The sequence below is a fragment of the Budorcas taxicolor genome, chromosome 1, assembly GCF_023091745.1.
Source record: "Budorcas taxicolor isolate Tak-1 chromosome 1, Takin1.1, whole genome shotgun sequence".
Classification (NCBI taxonomy): domain Eukaryota; kingdom Metazoa; phylum Chordata; class Mammalia; order Artiodactyla; family Bovidae; genus Budorcas; species Budorcas taxicolor.
Genome location: NC_068910.1, coordinates 134,142,919 through 134,165,216, shown reverse-complemented (window position 1 = coordinate 134,165,216; position 22,298 = coordinate 134,142,919). Strand labels below are relative to the sequence as shown.

The 22,298-nt window shown below is 44.1% G+C and overlaps 1 protein-coding gene across 1 annotated transcript in view; it reads left to right on the top strand.

Moving 5' to 3' along the window:
* Positions 1-22,298, top strand: part of SLC12A8 (solute carrier family 12 member 8) — a 145,477-nt gene that overhangs the window by 30,735 nt on the left and 92,444 nt on the right. Inside the window, exons 6-7 of the mRNA XM_052645168.1 lie at positions 577-768; positions 9,045-9,276. Of these exons, the coding sequence (XP_052501128.1) occupies positions 577-768; positions 9,045-9,276 (424 nt within the window). The remainder of the gene's footprint in view (positions 1-576; positions 769-9,044; positions 9,277-22,298) is intronic.

Below are 22,298 nucleotides of genomic sequence, written 5' to 3'. Positions count from 1 at the left end.
TAATCTGCTCTCCTGGAGCACACAGCCCAGAGGTAAGATGGGCTCGGAAACAGACTCAGTAAGACAAGCGCTGGGATGGGCCCTAAGCCCCGAGTACTGCTGGAGCCCGGAGGAAGGGGTTTGGGGACAGCTTCCTGGAGAAGGAAATGGACCCTGTCTTGAGGATGCACTGGAGTCAACCTGTGAGGGAAGAGGAGTGGGCAGGAAGGCATTCCAGGCGGGGGCCTCATGGGTGGGAGGGTGGAGGTGAGGGAGCAGTGAGGTCACCACTGGGGCACCCAGTGTGTCTGGGGAGGAGTTGTCGGCTGGGGGATGGGAGGGTGGGGAGGGGGAGAGGGCAGGCCAGGAGGGGCCTCGTGGGGGTGGGAAGCGGCTTTGACTTGACTTGTCAGGGCTTGGCAGTCTCTTGGAGTTTGCTGTGAGAACACTCGGCTCCTCTGGAGTCTCTCCAGGCCTCACCCCTGTGGTGCCGCCTCTGCCTTTTCCCAGCGGGCTCACCTGTGAGGGCAGGGGGCTGGTGGTCCGTGCTCCCCCCCGTGCCCTGACTCTGACCTGACTCCTTGCTCCTCCCCGCAGGGAAACACAGGCGTGCTTATGGGCGTGTTTCTGGTGTCCTTCGTCGCCCTGGTGGCCCTGGTCACCGTGCTGTCCGGCATCGGGGTTGGGGAGCACTGCGGCGTGGGCCGTGGCGGCGTGTACTCCATGGTCGCCGCGGTCCTTGGCGGGCAGACGGGAGGCGCCATCGGGCTGCTCTATGTCTTTGGACAGGTGAGGCCGCCGACCTGTGGAATGGCTTCTCTTGACTTGCCGTCTGCCGCCGCCTTCTCATCCACGTTCCACCTGCCCCCTGGCCCCCACCGCTGAGCTGAGAGGCGAGTGGGTGGCTGAGGCGGCTCCGGTCCGGGGCCCTGACCTGAGTCTCCAAGCCTCCTCCCCCTCCACCACCTCTGCCTCTGGAGTCCTGCTGCCAGGGAGCAGGGAGGTGCGGGCTGGGACCACCCTTACAGCCTGTTCTGGGGAGGGGCTGCACAGCAGTGGCTGGAGCCCGAATGGCAGCTGGGTGGCCTAGTCCCTGGGGCACTTTTACACTGAAAAGGGGACATTTCGCCTGTGCCAGGGACTTCCCTAGAAGCAGACAGTTCTCAAATGAACCAGAGCTCTAGGCTCATTGATGGCTGGACGGCCTCAAGAGGGAGGCTGAAAGCCCCTGTGTGGACGCCCTGTCCGAGAAGGAGAATACTAATGAGGGGGCCCCTCACCAGGGTGGACGGAGGCCCTCAGAAAACCACTGAGGAGGGAGAAGTACTGAAGCGTGTTTAGCTAAAACACAGAGATGGTGATCTAGTGCTGAGGAAACAAGTGCAGACATTAAGAAGCAGGTCTTTGTGAGGACTTCTCGGACTGAAAAAGGCTTTAATGATGGTGCAAAGGGTGGTGGGTGGCTGAAAAAATAGTTTAAAGAAAAGAATCTGTCTAAGTAAGAGTACAGGGGTCTCCTCAAAGAAAGCATCGGTCCATTGCTTTTATTTTTAAGCAGCAGGGGCAGGATATTGTAGCAAGAATACATCTGATTCTCCAACAGCACCAAGCTCTGTGTGTGTATGTGTGTTGGGGGGGGACAGATGTGTGGAAGGCAGACACATGGTCAGTGCACTCTTGAAAACCCCTTGCCTTTATGGAGAAAGATCTTTAAGCAGAGTAGTTTGGGAGGTGAGCAATAAACAGTCAGTTTACTTTATTACCCCAGGGATTTATATACTGATTTTTTTTTTTACTTTGTTTTATAGTCAAGCAGGCTGCAAGAGCGACAAACAGCAGTCCTCACTTCCCCTGCTTCCTGGGGTAGACAGAAAGTTCAGCTCTTGCAGCAGACACCACAGACAGGGGACCAGTGCTAGTGGACGGGAAGCCCTCCCTCCTCATGCCCCCCACCCTGCCCCCCACCCGCAAAGAGAGGAGGTCTCCTGAAGTGAACTGACTTGGGAGGAAGAGTGATCACAGAGATGTTTTCTGAGGGCAGGCAGCCCCTCTTGAAAAGCCATCGCACTGACAGCCTTGCTTGCTTGCTTTCTGTTGGTTTGGGGCCCAGCCAGAAACATCTGTGCCCCTCTGGTCCGTGTCCTCACTACGCCCTTGCTTCTTCTCTGCCTGAGCTGGGCTGGGCTCTCTGGTCGGGATGTGGCTGTTTCCATATGCTGCTAAATACAGTGTGCTAACATTTTGTTGAGGATTTTTGCCTCTGTATTATGAAGGGTATTGATCTGGAGTTTTCTTGTGATGCTGTTGTCTAGTTTGGGTGTCATGATCATACTGGCCTCACGGAATGAGCTGGGAAGTGTTCCCAACTCTTCTGTTTCTGGGAAGAGTTTATGAAGGATTGGTGTTAATTCTTCTTTAAACATTTGGGAGAGTTTGGTGGTGAAACCATCTAGTCCTGGGCTTTCCTTTGTAGGCAGTTTTTTGATTGCTAATTCATTTCTCTTTACTAACATAGGCATATTCTGACCTTCTGTTTCTTCTTGAGTTTTGGTAGTTTATATCTTTCTAGGAATTTGTCCTTTTTATCTAGGTTATCTAATGTTTTGGCATATAATCATTCATAGATTCCCTTATAATCTTTGTTTTTGTTAGGGTGATAGCAGTGATCTCCCTTTCATTCCTGATTTTAATCATTCGAGTCTTCTTTTGTTGGTCAATCTTGTTGAAGGTTTGTCTGCAAAGAAGCAATTTTTGGTTTTGTTGCTTTTTTTCTACTCTCTTTCTGACCTCTGTTTCATTTGTTTCTGCTCCAGTTTCTATTAGTTCTTTCCTTCTGTTTGCTCTGGGTTGAGTTCACTCTTCTTTTTCTAGTTTCTTAAGGTGGAAGGTTAGGTCATTGATCTGAGATCTTTTTCTTCCAGAGAGTGATTAGGATTTCTGAGGGTCCTCATTCCTGGTTCTTCATTTCAGTTGCTAAGTCGTGTCTAACTCTTTGTGACACCCATGGATTGCAGCACACCAGGCCTCCCCGTCCATCACCAACTCGTGGAGCTTGCTCAAACTCATGTCCATCGAGTCGGTGATTCCATCCAACCATCTCATCCTCTATCGGCCCCTTCTCCTCCTGTCTTCAATCTTTCTGAGCATCAGGGTGACTGACTTTTCCAGTGAGTCAGTTCTTTACATCAGGTGCCCAAAGTATTAGAGCTTTAGCTTCAACATCAATCTTTCCAATGAATATTCAGGATTGATTTCCTTTAGGATTGACTGGTTTGATGTCCTTCCAGTCCAAGGGACTCTCAAGGGTCTTCTCCAACACCACAGTTCAATTCGTTTGTGCTCAGTTTTCTTTATGGTCCAACTCTCACATCCATACATGACTACTGGAAAAATCGTAGCTTTGATTCTTATTAACCCCTAATCCTCTCATGCCAGGGCATGCATGCCCTTACATATTTTTAGTAATTGCCAGAGGAGATGGAAATTACTTCTGCTTTATTGACTGTGCCAAAGCCTTTGACTGTGTGGATCACAACAAACTGGAAAATTCTTCAAGAGATGGGAATACCAAACGACCTTACCTGCCTCCTGAGAAATCTGCAGGCAGGTCAAGAAGCAACAGTTAAAGATGGGCATGGAACAACAGACTGGTTCTAAATAGGGAAAGGAGTACGTCAAGGCTGTATATTGTCACCCTGCTTATTTAACTTATATGCAGAGTACATCATGCGAAATGCCAGGCTGCATGAAGCACAGGCTGGAATCAAGATTGCCAGGAGAAATATCAGTAACCTCAGATACACAGATGATTCCACCCTTATGGCAGAAAGTGAAGAAGAACTAAAGAGCCTCTTGATGAAAGTAAAAGAGCAGAGCAAAAAAGTTGGCTTAAAACTCAAACTAAGATCATGGCATCCAGTCCCATCACTTCATGGCAAATAGATGGGGAAACAATGGAAACAGTGAGAGACTTCATTTTCTTGGGCTCCAAAATCACTGCAGATGGTGACTGCAACCATGAAATTAAAAGACACTTGCTCCTTGGAAGAAGAGCTATGACCAACCTAGACAGCATATTAAAAAGCAGAGACATTACTTTGCCAACAAAAGTCTATCTAGTCAAAGCTATGGTTTTTCCAGTGATCATATATGGATGTGAAAGTTGGATTATAAGGAAAGCTGAGCACCGAAGAATTGATGCTTTTGAACTGTGGTGTTGGAGAAGACTCTTGAGGGTCCCTTGGACTGCAAGGAAATCAAACCAATTAATCCTAAAGGAAATCAATCCTGAATATTCATTGGAAAGACTGATGTTGAAGTTGAAACTCCAATCCTTTGGCTACCTGATGCAAGGAACTGACTCATTGGAAAAGACCCTATGCTGGGAAAGATTGGGGGCAGGAGGAGAAGGGGATGACAGAGGATGAGATGGTTGGATGGCATCACCGACTTGATGGACATGAGTTTGAGCAAGCTCCGGGAGTTGATGATGAACAGGGAGGCCTGGCATGCTACAGTGGGATTGCAAAGAGTTGGACGTGTCTGAGTGACTGAACTAAACTGAGGAGATGGCCTGTTGTGCCCTGGGGCAGGCTCATCAAACTTCTTCTAAAACAGGCCAGATAGTAAATATTTTAGTTTTTTGTGAGTGTATCAGTTCCTTTCACAGTGACTCAGCTCTGCTATATAAGTGTGAAAGAAGCCATAGACGTTTTGAAGTGGGCATGGCTGTGTGCCAGTTAAGCTTTATTCCCCAAACAGGCAGCAGCGGGATTTGGCCAGAGTGCCAGAGTTTGCTGGCCCTTGCCCCAGAGCATCAACATTAAGAAGATACAGACACTTAAAATAATGATTTTTTTTTAAGCTTATGAAACTTTCCATTGCTTTGCATCCTTCCAGACCCTTCCCCATTCATCTCTCTGAGACACTGGTGCCAGGCCTGTTGTGTGTGAAAGAAGTGATGAACTGGGGTCCCTCCTTGCTCCCTGCCCTACTCACCTGAGTGCTTCCTCAGGACCGCTTGCCCTGGACGCATAATATCCAGCTTCAGCTTGCACTGTCCTGTCTAAAAACATTTATTCATGGCTTACCTGCTGCTCACTAGACTCTGTAAATGATGGAGGACAGAAAGACTTTCCTGGACCCAGTACAGGCTGGGGTTTGTGATGTGGGGGAAAACACATCTATAGCACATATAGCCTACCAATGCAAACCTTTAACTAGGGGTTTCATGTGAGAAGAGGAGGGGTGTGGAGAGACAGCTCTATCTTCTAGGTAGATTTCTTTCTGGAAAGAAAAATGCCTATGACTGTGAAAATGCAATAAAAAAAAAAAAATGCTTTCAAAGGGAGGTGTTACACACTGAAAATATAGTGGGTAACACCCTCTGATTCCTGTGTCAGAGGGTTAGGAGTTCTCTGTAGAGGACCAAAGAGAAAAAGGAATGCTTGTGATTCTAAACTTTCAGAGGAGATAAAACACAATTTTTAATATAGTAAAGTTTGGGGAGATTTACACATTAGACAAATCGAAAGGGATATTTTCTAGTGAAGAGGAGCTTCACGGTTGGAAGGTAGACCATGTCTGAGGTGGTTGGATTGCTCTGGGCAAGGGCTGGCAGCCGCTGTTGTGTATATCTCTCCCTAGGGGAGCCCAGAGCCCAGTCCAGGCCTGCGCTCGCTGGCAGTGATCGGGCCGTGGGGGGACCTTGTGTCCTAGAGGCACTGTGCCCAGATGCAGTTTTTGCATAAACAGAATAATACTCTAAATATGTTTGTTTTTATTTTCCTTGATAAAATTTCTTTAAAATTGCGAAATGATGTGCATGGTAACCAGTCGGCATATCCGAGATAATGGGGATGAAAAGGTCGTTTCCCTCCCCTCCTGTGGTAACCAGTGTGAACACCAAGCGTCCTGTTCAGCACCTTCCCTTGTGTTCACTGACATGAATTTATGGATGTTTGAAGCACTTGCTTGTTTTTACAAAGATGGGAACAAACTCCATAACCTATTCTATGACTTGTATTTATCACTGAACAAGAAGTCATTGACATTCTGCTAGCTCAGTGCCTTGAAGTCATGCTTTTAAACTAGTTGCTTAGTATTGTATGATACGGATGTAGTGTAATTCATGGTACATTCATTCTCTATTCATTGTTTTACTCTCTTATGTAAGAGTAGTTTTATTCCTTTTCTCACTTCTAAAAGTCTCTATTTTGGTACTGTCTCTTCTTAATCAGACTGTCGGGTGTTTATGTATTTTATTGATCTCAAAAAAGAAAAAATCAGCTTTGTTCTTTGTATACCTTCTTTTGTTTTTTCCTTTCATTTTATTAATTTCACATATCCTTTTATTAAATATTTCTTCTGACTATCTTTGTATTTATATTGATTTTATATTGATTCTTAATACTTTGTTAATGTATTTTTAAACTATTAAAGAAAATTAGAGTGGTACTTTCCCCCCTTCTGAATGCAGGATTAATGTGCTTCTCAAGTTCTAGAATAAATCTGTTTTATTGCTTTCTAGATAATTTGAAATTTAAAAAATTTCTCCTTATTTTGCCAACATGGCTTAAATTTATTTCTGTTCTATTTTCCCCCTTGTTGATTTGGAAGTTCTATGCTTTTCATTCTTTGGGTAGTTACTGTCTGCTTTTAGAAGCAGTAATTACATTTTTCTATACTTCCCAAACAAAAACATTACTTATCAGCTCCTCCACATACCAAATATGAAATCTCTGATACTTTTACCTACATTCCATAGTTACTCTTACCTCTTACCCACAAATCCTTAGGTTTTTGAGAAGATGATTTAATTTTGAACCGTCAAAACTTTCCCCTAAAAGTAAATCTCTTCAGTTCCAAGAATCTTTATTTATAACTTGGTTGCAAATTTCCAGCGACAGTACCATCATCTATTTAGCACTCAGTTCAGTTCAATTCAGTCGCTCAGTTGTGTCCAACTCTTTGCAACTCCATGAATCACAGCACGCCAGGCCTCCCTGTCTATCACCAAATACTGGAGTTCACTCAAACTCATGTCCATAGAGTCGGTGATGCCATCCAGCCATCTCATCCTCAGTCGTCCCCTTCTCCTCCTGCCCCCAATCCCTCCCAGCATCAGGGTCTTTTCCAATGAGTCAACTCTTCACATGAGGTGGCCAAAGTATTGGAGTTTCAGCTTCAGAATCAGTCCCTCCAATGCACACCCAGGACTGATCTCCTTCAGGATGGACTGGTTGGATCTCCTTGCAGTCCAAGGGACTCTCAAGAGTCTTCTCCAACATCACAGTTCAAAAGCATCAATTCTTTGGTGCTCAGCTTTCTTCACAGTCCAACTCTCACATCCACACATGACCACTGGAAAAACTATGGCCTTGACTAGACGGATCTTTGTTGGCAAAATAATATCTCCGCTTTTGAATATGCTATCTAGGTTGGTCATAACTTTCCTTCCAAGGAGTAAGCGTCTTCTAATTTCATGGCTGCAATCTCCATCTGCAGTGATTTTGGAGCCCCAAAAATAAAGTCTGACACTGCTTCCACTGTTTCCTCATCTATTTGCCATGAAGTGATGGGACCAGATGCCATGATCTTAGTGTTCTGAATGTTGAGCTTTAAGCCAACTTTTTCACTCTCTTCTTTCACTTTCATCAAGAGTCTTTTTAGTTCCTCTTCACTTTCTGCCATAAGGGTGGTGTCATCTGCATATCTGAGGTTATTGACATTTCTCCCAGCCATCTTGATTCCAGCTTGTGTTTCTTCCAGCCCAGCGTTTCTCATGATGTGCTCTGCATATAAGTTAAATAAGCAGGGTGACAATATACATCCTTGATATACTCCTTTTCCTATTTGGAACCAGTCTGTTGTTCCATGTCCAGTTCTAACTGTTGCTTCCTGACCTGCATAGAGGTTTCTCAAGAGGCAGGTCAGGTGGTCTGGTATTACCTTCTCTTGCAGAATTTTCCAGAGTTTATTGTGATCCACACACTCAAAGCCTTTGGCATAGTCAATAAAGCAGAAATAGATGTTTTTCTGGAACTCTCTTTTTTGATGATCCAGCAGATGTTGGCAATTTGATCTCTGGTTCCTCTGCTTTTTCTAAAACCAGCTTGAACATCAGGAAGTTCATGGTTCACGTATTGCTGAAGCCTGGCTTGGAGAATTTTGAGCATTACTTTACTAGCATGTGAGATGAGTGCAATTGTGCGGTAGTTTGAGCATTCTTTGGCATTGCCTTTCTTTGGGATTGGAATGAAAACTGACCTTTTCCAGTCCTGTGGCCACTGCTGACTTTTCCACATTTGCTGGCATATTGAGTGCAGCACTTTCACAGCATCATCTTTCAGGATTTGAAATAGCTCAACTGGAATGTCATCACCTCCACTAGCTTTGTTTGTAGTGATGCTTTCTAAGGCCCACTTGACTTCACATTCCAGGATGCCTGGCTCTAGGTGAGTGATCACAGCATGGTGATTATCTGGGTCGTGAAGATCTTTTTTGTGCAGTTCTTCTGTGTATTCTTGCCACCTCTTCTTAATATCTTCTGCTTCTGTTAGGTCCGTGTTGAGCCCATTTTTGCATGAAATGTTCCATATGACATTGGAAGAATGTGCTGTTCATTTTTTGCTCATTTCTAAGTTTTAGGTAATTTAAAAAATAATAGTAACACATTCAAAGAGATAGAGAAAACTCTGCGGTTTGCTCAGTGGCCTCTAAGGCTCTGAGATAGGACCCCACACACCTTGTGTTTGTGTTCTCTGTTTAGTTCTTCACAGGGGAGTCTCAAGGTCTCTTTTGCCCAAAGCCCCATCTTCTTCCTCCCATAGTCTTTTCATGTTAGTTACCACTGATAGTCATTCTCCCCTGTGGATGGTGGGAGAGATGTAGGCAAGAAGGAAGGGGGCCCCAGGAAGGGCTGCTGGGGGAGAAGGGCTCGTTTAACCCCCTTGCTGCTTTCTGGGTGTTGAATTCTGAAAGTGAGCAGGGCCCTCAGTGCTGGGCAGCCCTGAGGCTTTTTTTTTTTTCCTTGGTGACTCTTCCTACCTGAAAATGCCTGTCAGTGTGTTGCAGGTGCCATGTACATCACCGGCTTTGCTGAATCCGTCTCAGATCTGATGAGTCTCAGGAATATCTGGGCCGTGCGAGGAATTTCAGTCGCCGTGCTTCTGGCCTTGCTGGGGATTAACCTAGCAGGTGTCAAATGGATAATCCGTCTCCAGCTGCTGCTTCTGCTCCTGCTCGCCGTGTCCACCCTGGACTTTGTGGTGGGCTCTTTCACGCACCTGGACCCAGGTAAGCCTTTGGGAGTTCAGTCGCAGGCCTTAGGGGGGTCTGCCCTGCTTCCTAGGTGTTGGTAGGTCTGAGATGCAGAATAACCCCTGATAGCCTTTGCCTGCAGTGAATGTGTGCTGTGCCTGGAGCAGGTGAGAGTGTGTCCTGGTGCAGCTTCTCTTCACATAGACATCTTCCCTTGTACATTGTTTTTTTAAATTTGCTTTCTGTTAGAAAAAAAGAAAATTTAGATAAGGGAAAGAATAAAGTAGAACTGGATTAGACAAAGATAAATTCTTGATAGGAATTGTAGATAAACAGATTTGGGAGTAGGGAAGGTAATAGATTTTATCTGTCTTTTTTTTTTTTTTTAAGGACTTGATGCAAACATAACAAATGTTAACAATTGTCATTTCTGGGAAATGCAGACAGAGGTATATTTGATTATCTATAGTTTTCAATATTGATTTTTTAAAAACAAAAATATGAATCCACTAAGCTTAAAGAAAGAAAGCAAACAGCTGGATATTCTTTTGCACCATTTGGAAATGGTGTCATATATTGGTAATCAGTCAATCACTGTTTACCCTAATCCTGGGTTTTCTGCAGCCTTGATGATGCCTGGCAACTCTAATCCTAGTTCCTATGTTTGAGTTAGAGTCTGTTACCCAAAATGTCCATAACTGTATCAATAGCTTTGTGATTTGGGACGGCTTGGCGTCAGAAGTCTTTGTTTCTCTCCAGAATAGAGAACTGTTCCTCGGATGCTGTAGGAAAAAGATGACTGCCTGATATTTCACACTTTGGGGACTTTGTATTTTTACGGCAATAGTGACTGGACATCTCTGTTGGAATATGGACAGAGAGAGGGTGATGGAGCCCCCAGCTGTGTTAACAAAGAAAAAGGAAAGGAATCAGGAGCAGAGACCAGCTATCTCTAATGGCGGTGGCGGCGACGGCACTATATCATATGAGCACTTCTGTGCCAGGCATTTTGGCTAGCACCTCCCAGTGCTTATCTCATTATCATAAACTCACGGAGGAGAAACCATTACACTCCTTTTACAGATGAGGAAAGTGAGGATTATATAGTTTATAGTAACACTTGGCAGAGCCGAGTATGAAATGGATCTGTTTGATGGTAAAGCTGTGCTCTTCCCTGAGATGGGAACAGTACCACCGTCTGTCTGTGGTATTGGCTCTGCTTTTTCCCTTCAAGACTGCCCCTGGGGTGTATTCTAAACAGTCTCGTCTTTCATAAAAGTGTTGGTTGTGGGAAGGTGAGAAATCAGTTGGAACACCCTGATCTAGCCTTTTGCTTTTTCATATGTTAAGATTCATTTGTGGGAAAATAGTCACTCGCCTGAGTTCCTGGAATGCCCCCTACCATTTGGCCTCCTGGTCCATCCCCCAGAACCTCCAGACTGCCCCATGATCCAGCATCTAAAGTGTTAACCCCTGTACAGTGCGGGACACCCAGGGCCCACTTCAGTGCGGGACACCCAGGGCCCACTTCAGTGCTAAGGGCCAATGCAGTGTCCAGACTGATCACCTCTAGCCTGAGCTTTGCAGCTTCCTGAACATTTGCAGCATCTCCTTTGGAGAGAAGGAGTGTTTTTTTTTTTTCCTGGCTTTGCACCATGCTGCTGAGACAGCCCACATCCTGAGAGAGACCTGCTGGCTGTTTGGCCATCAAACTGTCAGTAAAGAAGAGAGAGAATGTATTCCAGCCGCTTTGCCTGGGTCCTTTCCCCACATTGATATGGTTGCTGAAAGAGCATAAGTAGTTAAATTGCAAAGTGATGCTACTGGCTTCTTTGAAACTTCAGTAGGCTGAAGTATTTGCCTTCCTGATTAGAAGTTTTCTTGGCTACCCTTCTGACTTACTCCCAGCATTTCTCTTTCCTTCTGGTCAGTACATTACCAGGGTGTAGTGTGAAATGAAATTTATTTTCAATCATTCCCATAGCAACTGGCCCCTCTAGAATCTGTTTTTGGTATCACTAGTGTTTTATATGGGCTACTTTCTTTGCAGTTAAAAATCTGAACTGAAACTAGACCATAAACCTTCAGAATGGATTTCGAAGAATGATTGCAACTCCTTAAAAAAATAAATAAATAAAAAATGATGTACGCATAGACATTAAAACAAACAAACAAACTGGAAAAGCGACTGGAGGGAACTAAGCCCAGGTGTTAACAGTGGTCTTCTGCTGAGGTTATAGGCGGCTGTATTTTCTTATTTCAACTTTTCCTTCAATTGGTTCAGTCAGTCAGTTCAGTCGCTCAGTCGTGTCCGACTCTTTGCGACCCCATGAATCGCAGCACGCCAGGCCTCCCTGTCCATCACCAACTCCCGGAGTTCACTCAGACTCACGTCCATCGAGTATGTGATGCCATCCAGCCATCTCATCCTCTGTCATCCCCTTCTCCTGGCCCCAATCCCTCCCAGCATCAGAGTCTTTTCCAATGAGTCAACTCTTCGCATGAGGTGGCCAAAGTACTGGAGTTTCAGCTTTAGCATCATTCCTTCCAAAGAACACCCAGGGTTAGTGCTACTTAAAAAAAAAAAAAACAGACTTTAGTTTTTAGAGCAGTTTTAGGTTTATAGAAAATTAGGGGTGGGGGAGCTGGGTGGGGTGCTGTCTGTGGGGTCGCACAGAGTCAGACATGACTGAAGCGACTTAGCAGCAGCAGCAGCAGCACACAGTACAGAAGTCCCTGGATTACCAAGTGGCTCAGGGGTAAAGAATCTACCTGCTAATGCAAGAGCCGCAGTAGACATGGGTTTGATCCCTGGGTTGGGAAGATCCCCTGAAGGAAGAAATGGCAACCCACTCCAGTATTCTTGTCTGGAAAATTCCGTGGACAGAGAAGCTGAGCGGGCTTCTGTCCATGGGGTTGGAGGGTTGGATACAACCGAGCATGTGTACTTCGCAATGCAACAGAAGTCTCCGTATCCTTTCTGTCTCCTTTCCCTACCGGTTTCCCCTATGACACCCTGCATCAGTATGCTTGTTATCACTGGTGAACCAATAGTGACATTTTATTAACTAAAGCCCATGGTTTAGATGAGGGTTCATCCTTTGTGTTTATAGTTCTATAGGTTTTGACAAATATATATTGATATGTATCCATCATTAGGAGGAGGGCATGGCAACTCACTCCAGTATTCTTACCTGGAGAATCTCATGGACAGAGTAGCCTGGAGGTCTATAGTCCGCTGGGTCACGAAGAGTTGGACACGACTGAAGTGACTTTGCATGCATGCATGCATGCATCGTTACAGTATCATGCAGAATAGTTTTAATGCCTGAAATATTCCATCTATTTCATTTCCTTCTATCTCTACTCCTGAATTCCTGGCAACCTAATGAATTCACTGATCTTTTCAGTACCTCTATATTTTGCCTCTCCCAGAGTACCATATAGTTGAAATCATACAGTATGCAGCTTTTTCAGCCTGCCTTTTTACACTAAGCATTCAAGGTTTCTCCATGTATTTTTGTGCCTTGATAGCTCATATCTTTTACTGAATAATATTCCATTGAGTAGGTATACTACAGACTTGTTTGTGTGTCTTGAGGTTTCTTTTTCTTTTGGTCCATTCACCTATTGAAGGACATTTTTGTCACTGCCAATTTTGGCAATTATGAATAAGACTTCTGTGTACACTTGTGTGAAGGTTTTTATGAAGATATAATGTTTAAGCCCATTTGAATAAGTACCTAGGAGCATGGTTGCTAGGTCATATGGTAAGACCTTTGTAAGACGTTGCCAGACTGTCTTCCAAAGCGGCTGTAGCATTTTTCATTCACAGTAGCAACAAATGAGAGTTCTTATTGTTCCACATCCTCATCAGCATTTGGTGGTGCCATTTTCTTGGATTTTAGCTATTCTGGGAGGGGCATATTGATATCTATTGTTGTTTTAATTTGCAGCTCCCTAAGAATATGAGAAGGCAATGGCAACCCACTCCAGTACTCTCGCCTGGAAAATCCCAAGGGCGGAAGAGCCTGGTAGGCTGCAGTCCATGGGGTCGTGAAGAGTCAGACACAACTAAGTGACTTCACTTTCCCTTTTCACTTTCATACATTGGAAAAAGAAATGGCAACCCACTCCAGTGTTCTTGCCTGGAGAATCCCAGGGACGGGGGAGCCTGGTGGGCTGCCATCTGTGGGGTCGCACAGAGTCAGACACGACTGAAGTGACTTAGCAGCAGCAAGAATATGATATTGAGCCTGTTTTCATATGCTCATTTGACATCTGTATATGTTCTTCGGTGAGGTGTCTTTTGCCTATTTTTTGGATTGTTTTCTTATCATTGAGTTTTAAGAAATCTTTGTATATTTTGGATCCTTTATCAGATATATATTTTGCAAATATTTTTCCCAGGCTGTGACTTGTCTTTTCATTCTTTTAACAGAGCCTTCTGTAGAGCTGCTGCTGCTGCTAAGTCGCTTCAGTCGTGTCCAACTCTGTGCGACCCCATAGACAGCAGCCCACCAGGCTCCCCCGTCCCTGGGATTCTCCAGGCAAGAACACTGGAGTGGGTTGCCATATCCTTCTCCAATGCATGAAAGTGAAAGTGAAAGTGAAGTTGCTCAGTTGCGTCCGACTCTTGGCGATCCCATGGACTGCAGCCCACCAGGCTCCTCCGTCCATAGGATTTTCCAGGCAAGAGTACTGGAGTAGGGTGCCATTGAGCAGATGTTTTTAATTGTAATGAAGTCTAACATTAGTTTTTCCTTCTTTCTCAGATCATGGTCTTGGTGGTGTATTTAAAAACTCACTATTAAACCCAAGGTCACCTAGATTATCTATGTTATCTTCTAGAAGGTTTATAATTTTGTGTTTTACATTTAGGTCTGTGATCCATTTTGAGTTAATTTTTGTGGAATGTATAAGCTGAGTATCTCAATTTTTTTGGCATGTGGATGTCCAGTCGTTCTAGCACCATTTGTTAAAAAGACTATCCTATCTTCACTGAACTGTGTTTGATCCTTTGCGAAAGATCAGTTGACTGTATTTGCATGGGTCTGTTCCTGGGCCCTTTATTCTGTTTCCTTGCTCTACTTATCTCTTTTCCAGTATCCCTCTTTTTGGATTCTTATAGCTGTATAGTGAGTCTTGAAGGTGGGTAATGTCAGTCCTCCAACTTTGTCCTTTTTCACTAGTGTTATTTTTAAGGTCAGGAAAAACAATTTTTTAAAATATGCTTAAAAGTCTTTGTTTCTCTTTCTTTCAACATAAATGACTTTAAAAAGCCAAACAATCATAAATGTATAAAGAAAAAAGGTAAAACTTAAAAAAAAAAAAAAAAAAAAACCATCCATTTCCCCACTCTGCTCTCCAGAGGGAGATTGGTAGATATTTGTTATTTATTGTTGCTGAACAGATTACCCCCAGATTTAGTGGTGCAAAGCAACAATAAGCATTTATTATTTCTTGCCTTTTCTGTGGGCCGGGAATTTGGGTATGGTTTGGTTCATGGTTCTGGCTCAGGTTTTCTCATGAGGTTCAGGGACTGCAGACTTATTAAAACTTAGCTGGAGCTGGAGGATCTGGGTGGCAAGTTGGTATTGGTTGCTGGCAGGAGGCCTCAGTTCCTCTCCATGTGGTCCTTTTCAAAGAGCTGTTTGAGTGTCCTCGAATCATGAGGTAACTGGATTCCCCAAGGACAGACAAGAGAGAGAATGAGCAAGAGAGAGCGTGTGCAAGAGAGAGCCATCCTTTTTATGATCTAGCCTCAGAAATCCCAAAGCATCAATTTTACCACAAACTGTTAGAAGTGAGTGACTTAGTCTGGCCCTCATTCAAAGGGAGGGGATTTAGTTTCTTACCTTTTGAATGGAGAAGTGTCAAAGGATTTGCAGACACATTTCAAAACCATAATAGTTAATTTTAAAATCAGAAAACAAATACAGTTGTCAAATTTTACTTTTCCTTTTATTTCAAAGACAAAGTTAATGTTTTATGTTGTAAATTTAAAAAAATTTTGAAATATAAAGTACAAAGTGAAAATATTTTCCCCTTACTCCATTCTCCCACTCCCATTCCCAGAGGGAGATTGTGAATATCTTTCCAGTCTATTTTCTATACGTGTACAAGCATACATGCACATGTTTACATACATAAACATGTAAATGTAGTTCTTTGTAAAAATGTAATTCTATATTGTTTTGCTGCACTTCCTTTCCCACCCAATAATATATCCCAGACACCCTGCAATGGCAGTACATTTAGGATTCCCTTGTTCTTTTATGACACCTGCAGAGTATTCCATATCCATATAAAACATTAATTTATTGATAGATATTTAGGTTTTCACAGTTTGTTGTTATTACATGTTGCCAACATGAATATCCTTGTACAAAATTTGCAGGATTATTTCTGGAGGATCAAGTCTCATCAATAGAACTCATAGGACAAAGATGAAGCACATTGAATATTTTATTAGGTACTACCAAATGGCCTTGTAATAATGTTGTTCCTTTCTGAACACCTAGTAATAGTATATAAGAGTTCTTCCCCGTACTCTTGACAGTATTGGATATGTTTAGTCTTTTGAATTTCTGCCATGTGTTGGGCAAAACTTGTGATCTTTTTGAAATTTTTCTTAAGTCATTACTGAGGATACTTTTATTTGTTTTTTTAATTGCCACTTGTATTTCTTTATCTTTGCATTGTCTGTACTCTTATTTTTCCTTTAGATTGTCTTACCTTTTAATGTATTGGGTTGGCCAAAAAGTTCGTTTGGGTTTTTCTGTAAGATGTTATGGAAAAACTCAAAGGAACTCTTTTACTAACCCAATATTATAGCTCTTCTACCTTAACAATTAATTCAACATAAAGCAGATATTTATTTAGCTTTATGTTAGTGCTAGACAATGTCTGTTATATGTTGAAAAAATTTTCCTAACATGTCATTTTTTCTTTTAGTATTAATTTTTATAAAATATATTAATTTTGAGTCACATTATGTATTCTGATTGCTTTTTGTATATTTTTCAACTTTTCCTAAAATTAAGTTTACTCCATGTATTAGTTTCCTAGAACTGCTTTAATGAATTACAACTTGGTGACTTAAAACAGCAGGAGTGTACTTGCCTCCAGCTCTGGAGGCTGAGCATCTGAAATTGAGCAGGGCTGCATACCCTTCAAAGGCAATGGAGGAGAACGTGTCCTGCCTCCTCCCACTTCTGATGGCTGCAGGAGTGCCTTGGCTTGTGGCCATACCACTCTCATCTTGCCTCTGTCTTTACATGGCCTTCTCCTCCCCTTGTCTGTGCTCTGTATGTGTCTTGTAAGGCCAACTTGTCATTGGAAATAGGTCCAACCTGGCTAATCCAAGATGATCTCACCTCAAGAGGCTTGCTGCTGCTGCTGCTGCTGCTGCTGCTGCTGCTGCTCAGTCACTTCAGTCATCCCCGACTCTGTGCGACCCCATAAACGGCAGCCCACCAGGCTCCCCGATCCCTGGGATTCTCCAGGCAGGAACACTGGAGTGGGTTGCCATTTCCTTCTCCAATGCATGAAAGTGAAAAGTGAAACTGAAGTCGCTCAGTCGTGTCCAACTCTTCGCGACCCCATGGACTGCAGCCCACCAGGCTCCTCCGTCCATGGGATTTTCCAGGCAAGAGTACTGGAGTGGGGTGCCATTGCCTTAATTATATCTGAAAAGATCTTTTGTCTTTCTAAATAAGGTCACATTCACAGGTTTCCAGCAGTAGGATGTGGACATCTTTTGCAGGCCACCAGTCAATCCAGTACCTTCCATTTTTTTCATTTGCCGGATTTTCTAGGTGATCACCACTATTTTAAAAAGTTCTCCACATAGCACTTTCAGATACCTACCAGGCATTTTCTCCTGTGCTCCCTTTGTTCCATCTCCTCGCGGAGACTCCCTCTTCATCGTCCTTCTTGATGGACAGTCTCAGGCCTGGGTCATAGCTGTTGTACTGGCACTTGCATTCCCTGTTCCCGGGTGTTGGTTCCTGTCGTCTGTATCCCAAGTCATCCTCTTTTATCTGTGATGGAATATGTTACTTTTCCACTTTCACATGTGATTGATAGGAGATGTAAAAATCTAGGCTGAAAATCATTTTCCCTTTTGTAATACTGTGATCTATAATTATGTAGAGATATAGATAGATAGATGTGGTCTTCATTCCTGGCATGGAGCCCCTAAAAACCTTAGAATTTGCAGTGATGAGAACTCTAAGGTGTCTTTGTGTTAATTAGATGACTTATGGAAGGCATCTCAGGATGGGGGCTGGTTGCTAATGGAGCCAACCTTGTGGTTTCAGGGTTGGAACTCTCAGTCACCCTCCTTCCCCCACCTCAGGGAAGAGAAGAGTGGTTGGAGATTGAGCTCAAACCCCAGTGACCAAGGATCTAATCAACCATGCCTGGGTAGTGAAACTGTCATAAAAACCTTAAAGGGCTAGGTGTGGAGAGCTCCTGGGTGGGTGAACACATGTAGATGAAGAGAGAGTGGCTTCCAGAGAGCATGGACGCTCCATACCTTGCCCTGTGCATCTCTTCCATTTGACTGTTGTTCAGTTATATCCCTTTGTAATAAACCGGTGATCTAGTAAGAAACCTGTTTCTCTGAGTCCTGTGAGTCACTCTAGCAAACTAACTGAACCCAAGGAGGGGATATTTGGAACCTCCAATCTGTAGCCTGTAGCTCAGAAGTACAGGGGACAGCCTGGACTTGGGAGGGCCATCTGAAGGGGAGCAGGCAGTCTTGTAGGACAGAGCCCTGAGTTGTGGGATATGATACTCTCTCTGGGTAGACAGTGTCAGAATTAAACTGAACTGTAGGACACAGAGCTGAACTGCCAGAGAATTGCTTCATATGGGGAAGTAAACGCGAATCACAGTCTCCGAAGTTTGCAGTCGTTGCTCCACCTTCTATCCCTCAGTGACATCTCGGAGGTTGGTGCTATTCTGATTTCCGCTCTTGGTAACCTGTTTCTTCTCCTCAGAGTGCTTAGGATCTTCCCTTTACCCTGAGTTTTACAGTTAATATAATGAAATTTTTTATTAATTGGCCACTCAAAGAGTCAAATATGACTCAGCACCAAGACAGGCAAGCAGGGGCCCTTTCCATCTGGAATTTTCAGCAATTTCTGTGACAGTTTCTTCTCCTTTGTTTTCTCGGTCTGTTTTTGTTTGCTTTCCTTTTTAAATTTTCTTGATTTCTGGCTAGTGTGATGGTGGGGTGCCTAGTTTGAACCTCCTCTTGTATTTCTAATCTTCCTTACAGTTTATTCCTTTTTTTCTTCCTACTTTATGGGAGAGTTCCTCACTTTTATTTGCAACCTTTTAACTGAATTTTTTTGTTTTGTCCATTAATTTCCAAGAGCTCTTTGTTGTTCTCTGTTAATTTTAAAAGCATATCTTATTCTTGTTTTATGGATATCGTATCTCCTTTTGACTCCTTCAACCTATAAAGGTTTTATTTTCTTTTGAAATTTTCCTTCGCTGTCTACATCACCTGGTTTTCCAGGCTTCTTTATTCTGTTGTATCCTCTTTTGTTCTATGTGATAATTGCTGGAAGCGTCCTTCAGTGCTTTCTTATAGTCCTTGGTCATTTCTTTGTGTTTAATAATGAGGCTTCTGAAATGCTGATTGGAAGTTCTCTGTGCAGAGTGGTGGTTGGCAGGGGGGCATCACTGTCGGGTGACCCTGTGGCAGACGGGGCTGTTTCATCAGAGGTCTCCCAAATGTCAGTTTCTGTAGGTCTCTCCTCTGGCGCAGTTCGTATTCTCTAGAAAGTTCTCCAGTGTCCTGCCAGGGGCATGCCTGACTGCCACAGTCCTGGGAGCAGAGTGGAGAGGAGGAGTGGTGCTGGAGGCCTCATGGTCAGGATGCAGACTTGCCCTCAGTCTGATGTCTTTCACCTGGCTCGTCCTCCTCTCCACCCAGGTCACTATGTCCTGTCTCAGCCTTGCATCTCAAGCCGCTGCGTTGTAGCTCTCATTTCTTGTCTAAACTTCCCATGACAGTGCATTCCTCACCGCCTCCCTTTCCTCACCTCCTGACTCCCTAGCCTGCAGGTTGGCAGCACGAACCCTCTTCCTTTCCCACCTCCCAGTCTGTCTCTTCCGAAACATGCATCATTGCACAGTGCAGAGTTCCATTACTATACAAAGCTAAATAGCATGACAACTTAATTTAAACAAGGTACTCCCAAGCATTTGTTTGGCTTAAAGCTTCTACAATGCTATTTTCTTGGATTATATTTTCATTTGTGTGAGATGAGGGTCATGCCAAAATGATTTTATTGCTGGAGAAGTCGGGCAGATAGAAATACATTTTAGAAAATAAAGTGACATGTGGCACATTTTAATTCTTTGTTCTGCATTTAAAACTGAAATGGTGCATCTCCAAGCCTAACTTTTGGTAATCTAGGAAGACTGTTGCCAGGCCTGGCAGTGTGGTGCCTTCCACTCGTGGGACCACATTGCAAACGCTGGTCTGCCTTGGCCCCCTCCACCAGGGTGGCTCGCTCGATGGAGCACAGCAGCGGCCAGCAGGTGCCTTGAGCTGAGCCGGCAGGTGGGAGCTGGTACTGCTTGGTGAGAGAGGGGGGTTGTGCTCGCCTACAGGGAAGGCCACAGCCACTTCTCAGGAGCTATAGAGGGAGTGGGTCCAACACGCCTGACTGCTGTCTGTGAAATTCTTCTATCTGAGGTCCGACTGACTTCTCAATCTCTAAATCCAGAACTATTGCTCATTTCTTATTCTTGACCCCCGTTGGGCCACTGACCACTGTCCCAGCCTATTCAGGCTGCTGTATCAAAATATCATAGACTGGGTGACTTCTAAACAGCAGGTGTTTATTTCTCTAGGCCCAGAGGCTGGAAGTCCCAGGTACTGAGGTGCAGGCCTGCTTCCTGCTTCATAGACCGCTGTCCTCTCACTGTGTCCTCACATGGAGGGAGAGTAAGCAAGCTCTCTGGGGTCTCCTTGATAGGGGCACAGATCCCATTCCCGAGGATTCCTGCTCCATGAGCTGGAACTCCAGCTTTAATCACTTCCCAAAGGCCTCGCCTCCTAACACCATCACGTTGAGGGTCAGGTTTCGGCATGTGGATTTGGGGGCGGGGGACACACACCTTCAGTCTGTGCTGACTGGAAATGGTCTCTCCCTGTTTCTTCTAGGACACAGCATTGTCTTGACTCTCCTCTTAGTCTTCCTGTCCCCTGCTGTGGGCAGTGGGCCCAGGGTCCATCCTGTGCAGTCAGTGCTTCTCTTTGTGCTCTTCCTCGGGGAGCCTTCCCGCATTACTGAAGTTTGGGTGGCTCTTACCAGCTTCTCCGACTTCCTAGAGCTCAGCTCCACAGTGCCAACTCCCTGGATGTCTGAGCATCACCTTGACTGAGACAGAAGCAGGCTGAGCTACTCAGTTTCTTTCTCCTCTTTTTATTTATCTTCTCCTCCTTACTCTCTCCCCCCAAAACAATAAACAAATAATTAGCTAATCTTCTGAATTTCCCCAAGCCTGGAAAGTTAGTGTTAACTTTTATTTCTGTGTCTAGCTTAAATCCTCCTATCTTTTTCAGTCTCACAGCTCTTACCTTAGATCAGCAGATGTCATTTCTTATGTGGGCTGCTTAGATGACTTCTAAATCTAACTTTATCCCTCCAAAATCTTCTCATCCATCGCCTATAGGCAGCCGACATCTCCTGTGTGCTGAAGCCAGATTATCTTTCCTAAAACAGCGCTTTGCTTGTGTCATTCCCCAGGTTAAACATCTTCAGTAGCTGTCTGTTGCCTATAGGACAAAATCCAAACCCATTTGGTTTTCAGTCAATAAGCTTCATTATTTCATTCAGTAAGCCCTAAGTTACTCATTTGGTTGTACCTCCAGCTTTGCACCTCTCTGAACCCTCTTCTTCTCCTTAATATATGCTGGTTTATAAATACAGATGAATGCAACTGTTTCTATTTCTAGAATTCTCTTTACCATTTTCCTTTAACCTAAGTTCTTGCTCTTGGGTGAAATAGGGGAGAGAGTATAAGCAGATGATATGGTCCAAAATCTGGGAGCCTGTGTGGTCTGAGCAAGGTCAGATGTTCTGAGCCTGGTTTTCTCATTGGTAAAAATGAGGATAAAAGTAATGTTTACATACCCAGGTCACCTTCCTGCCCAGCTCAGTGGTGCAGGCAGGCTGAGGGAGTTCGGTTGAGGTAAGAGGCTGCAGCAGTCTGCTCAGACCCTGAGGGATATTCATGAGGGCATTTGCGACTCTGGTTCCTCATTAAAGATTTTAAAATGTGCTGATGAAATACTTCAAATATACAGGAAATAATATAACAGATGCTCGTCTATTCACACCCCGAATTTCATGGATAATATTTTGCCAGGTTTGCTTCAGATCTTTATTAAAAATAAAAATAAATGAAGCATTACAAACATAGTTTAAGCTGCACTTTTACAACCTCCCTCTTCTCCCCCGGGCAACCACGTGCCTGAGGCTGATGCATGTCCTGCCTGTACATTTAAATTTTTCTACCATCTGTAGACAGCCACAATGGATTTCTGTGGTTGTTTAGTGTTTGAAGATTGTACGTACCTTTAATCATACTGCATGGATCCTTTCACCTGATAAATAATTGTGGATGAATGAGTTATTTTGCAGTTGGCTTTTTTCACCCAAGGTATTTGTGAGATTTATCTGTGTTATGATATTTACCATTTCATTCATTTTAATTGCTCACAGTGTCACCAGAGACTCAGATAAGTAAGCCGTTACTAAGTTGTGGAAAGTACCATGACAGGGGTTTACACAGGGAACCTGGGGTTGTGGTGGGCTCTCAACCCAGCCTGAGAGTCAGGAAAAGAGATTCCCCCTGAGCTGATTGCTGCAGGAATACAGGGTTTAGAAGAAGAGAAGGAAAGAAATCTTACAGGGAGGGAAGCTTATACAAAGACCCAAGAGAGTATACAGCGAGGGTGCCTGGGGTTGGGGGTGGTGGGGAACAGGCAGTGCCAGCTCACCAAAGGCCTTGTCTGCTGCGCCAGG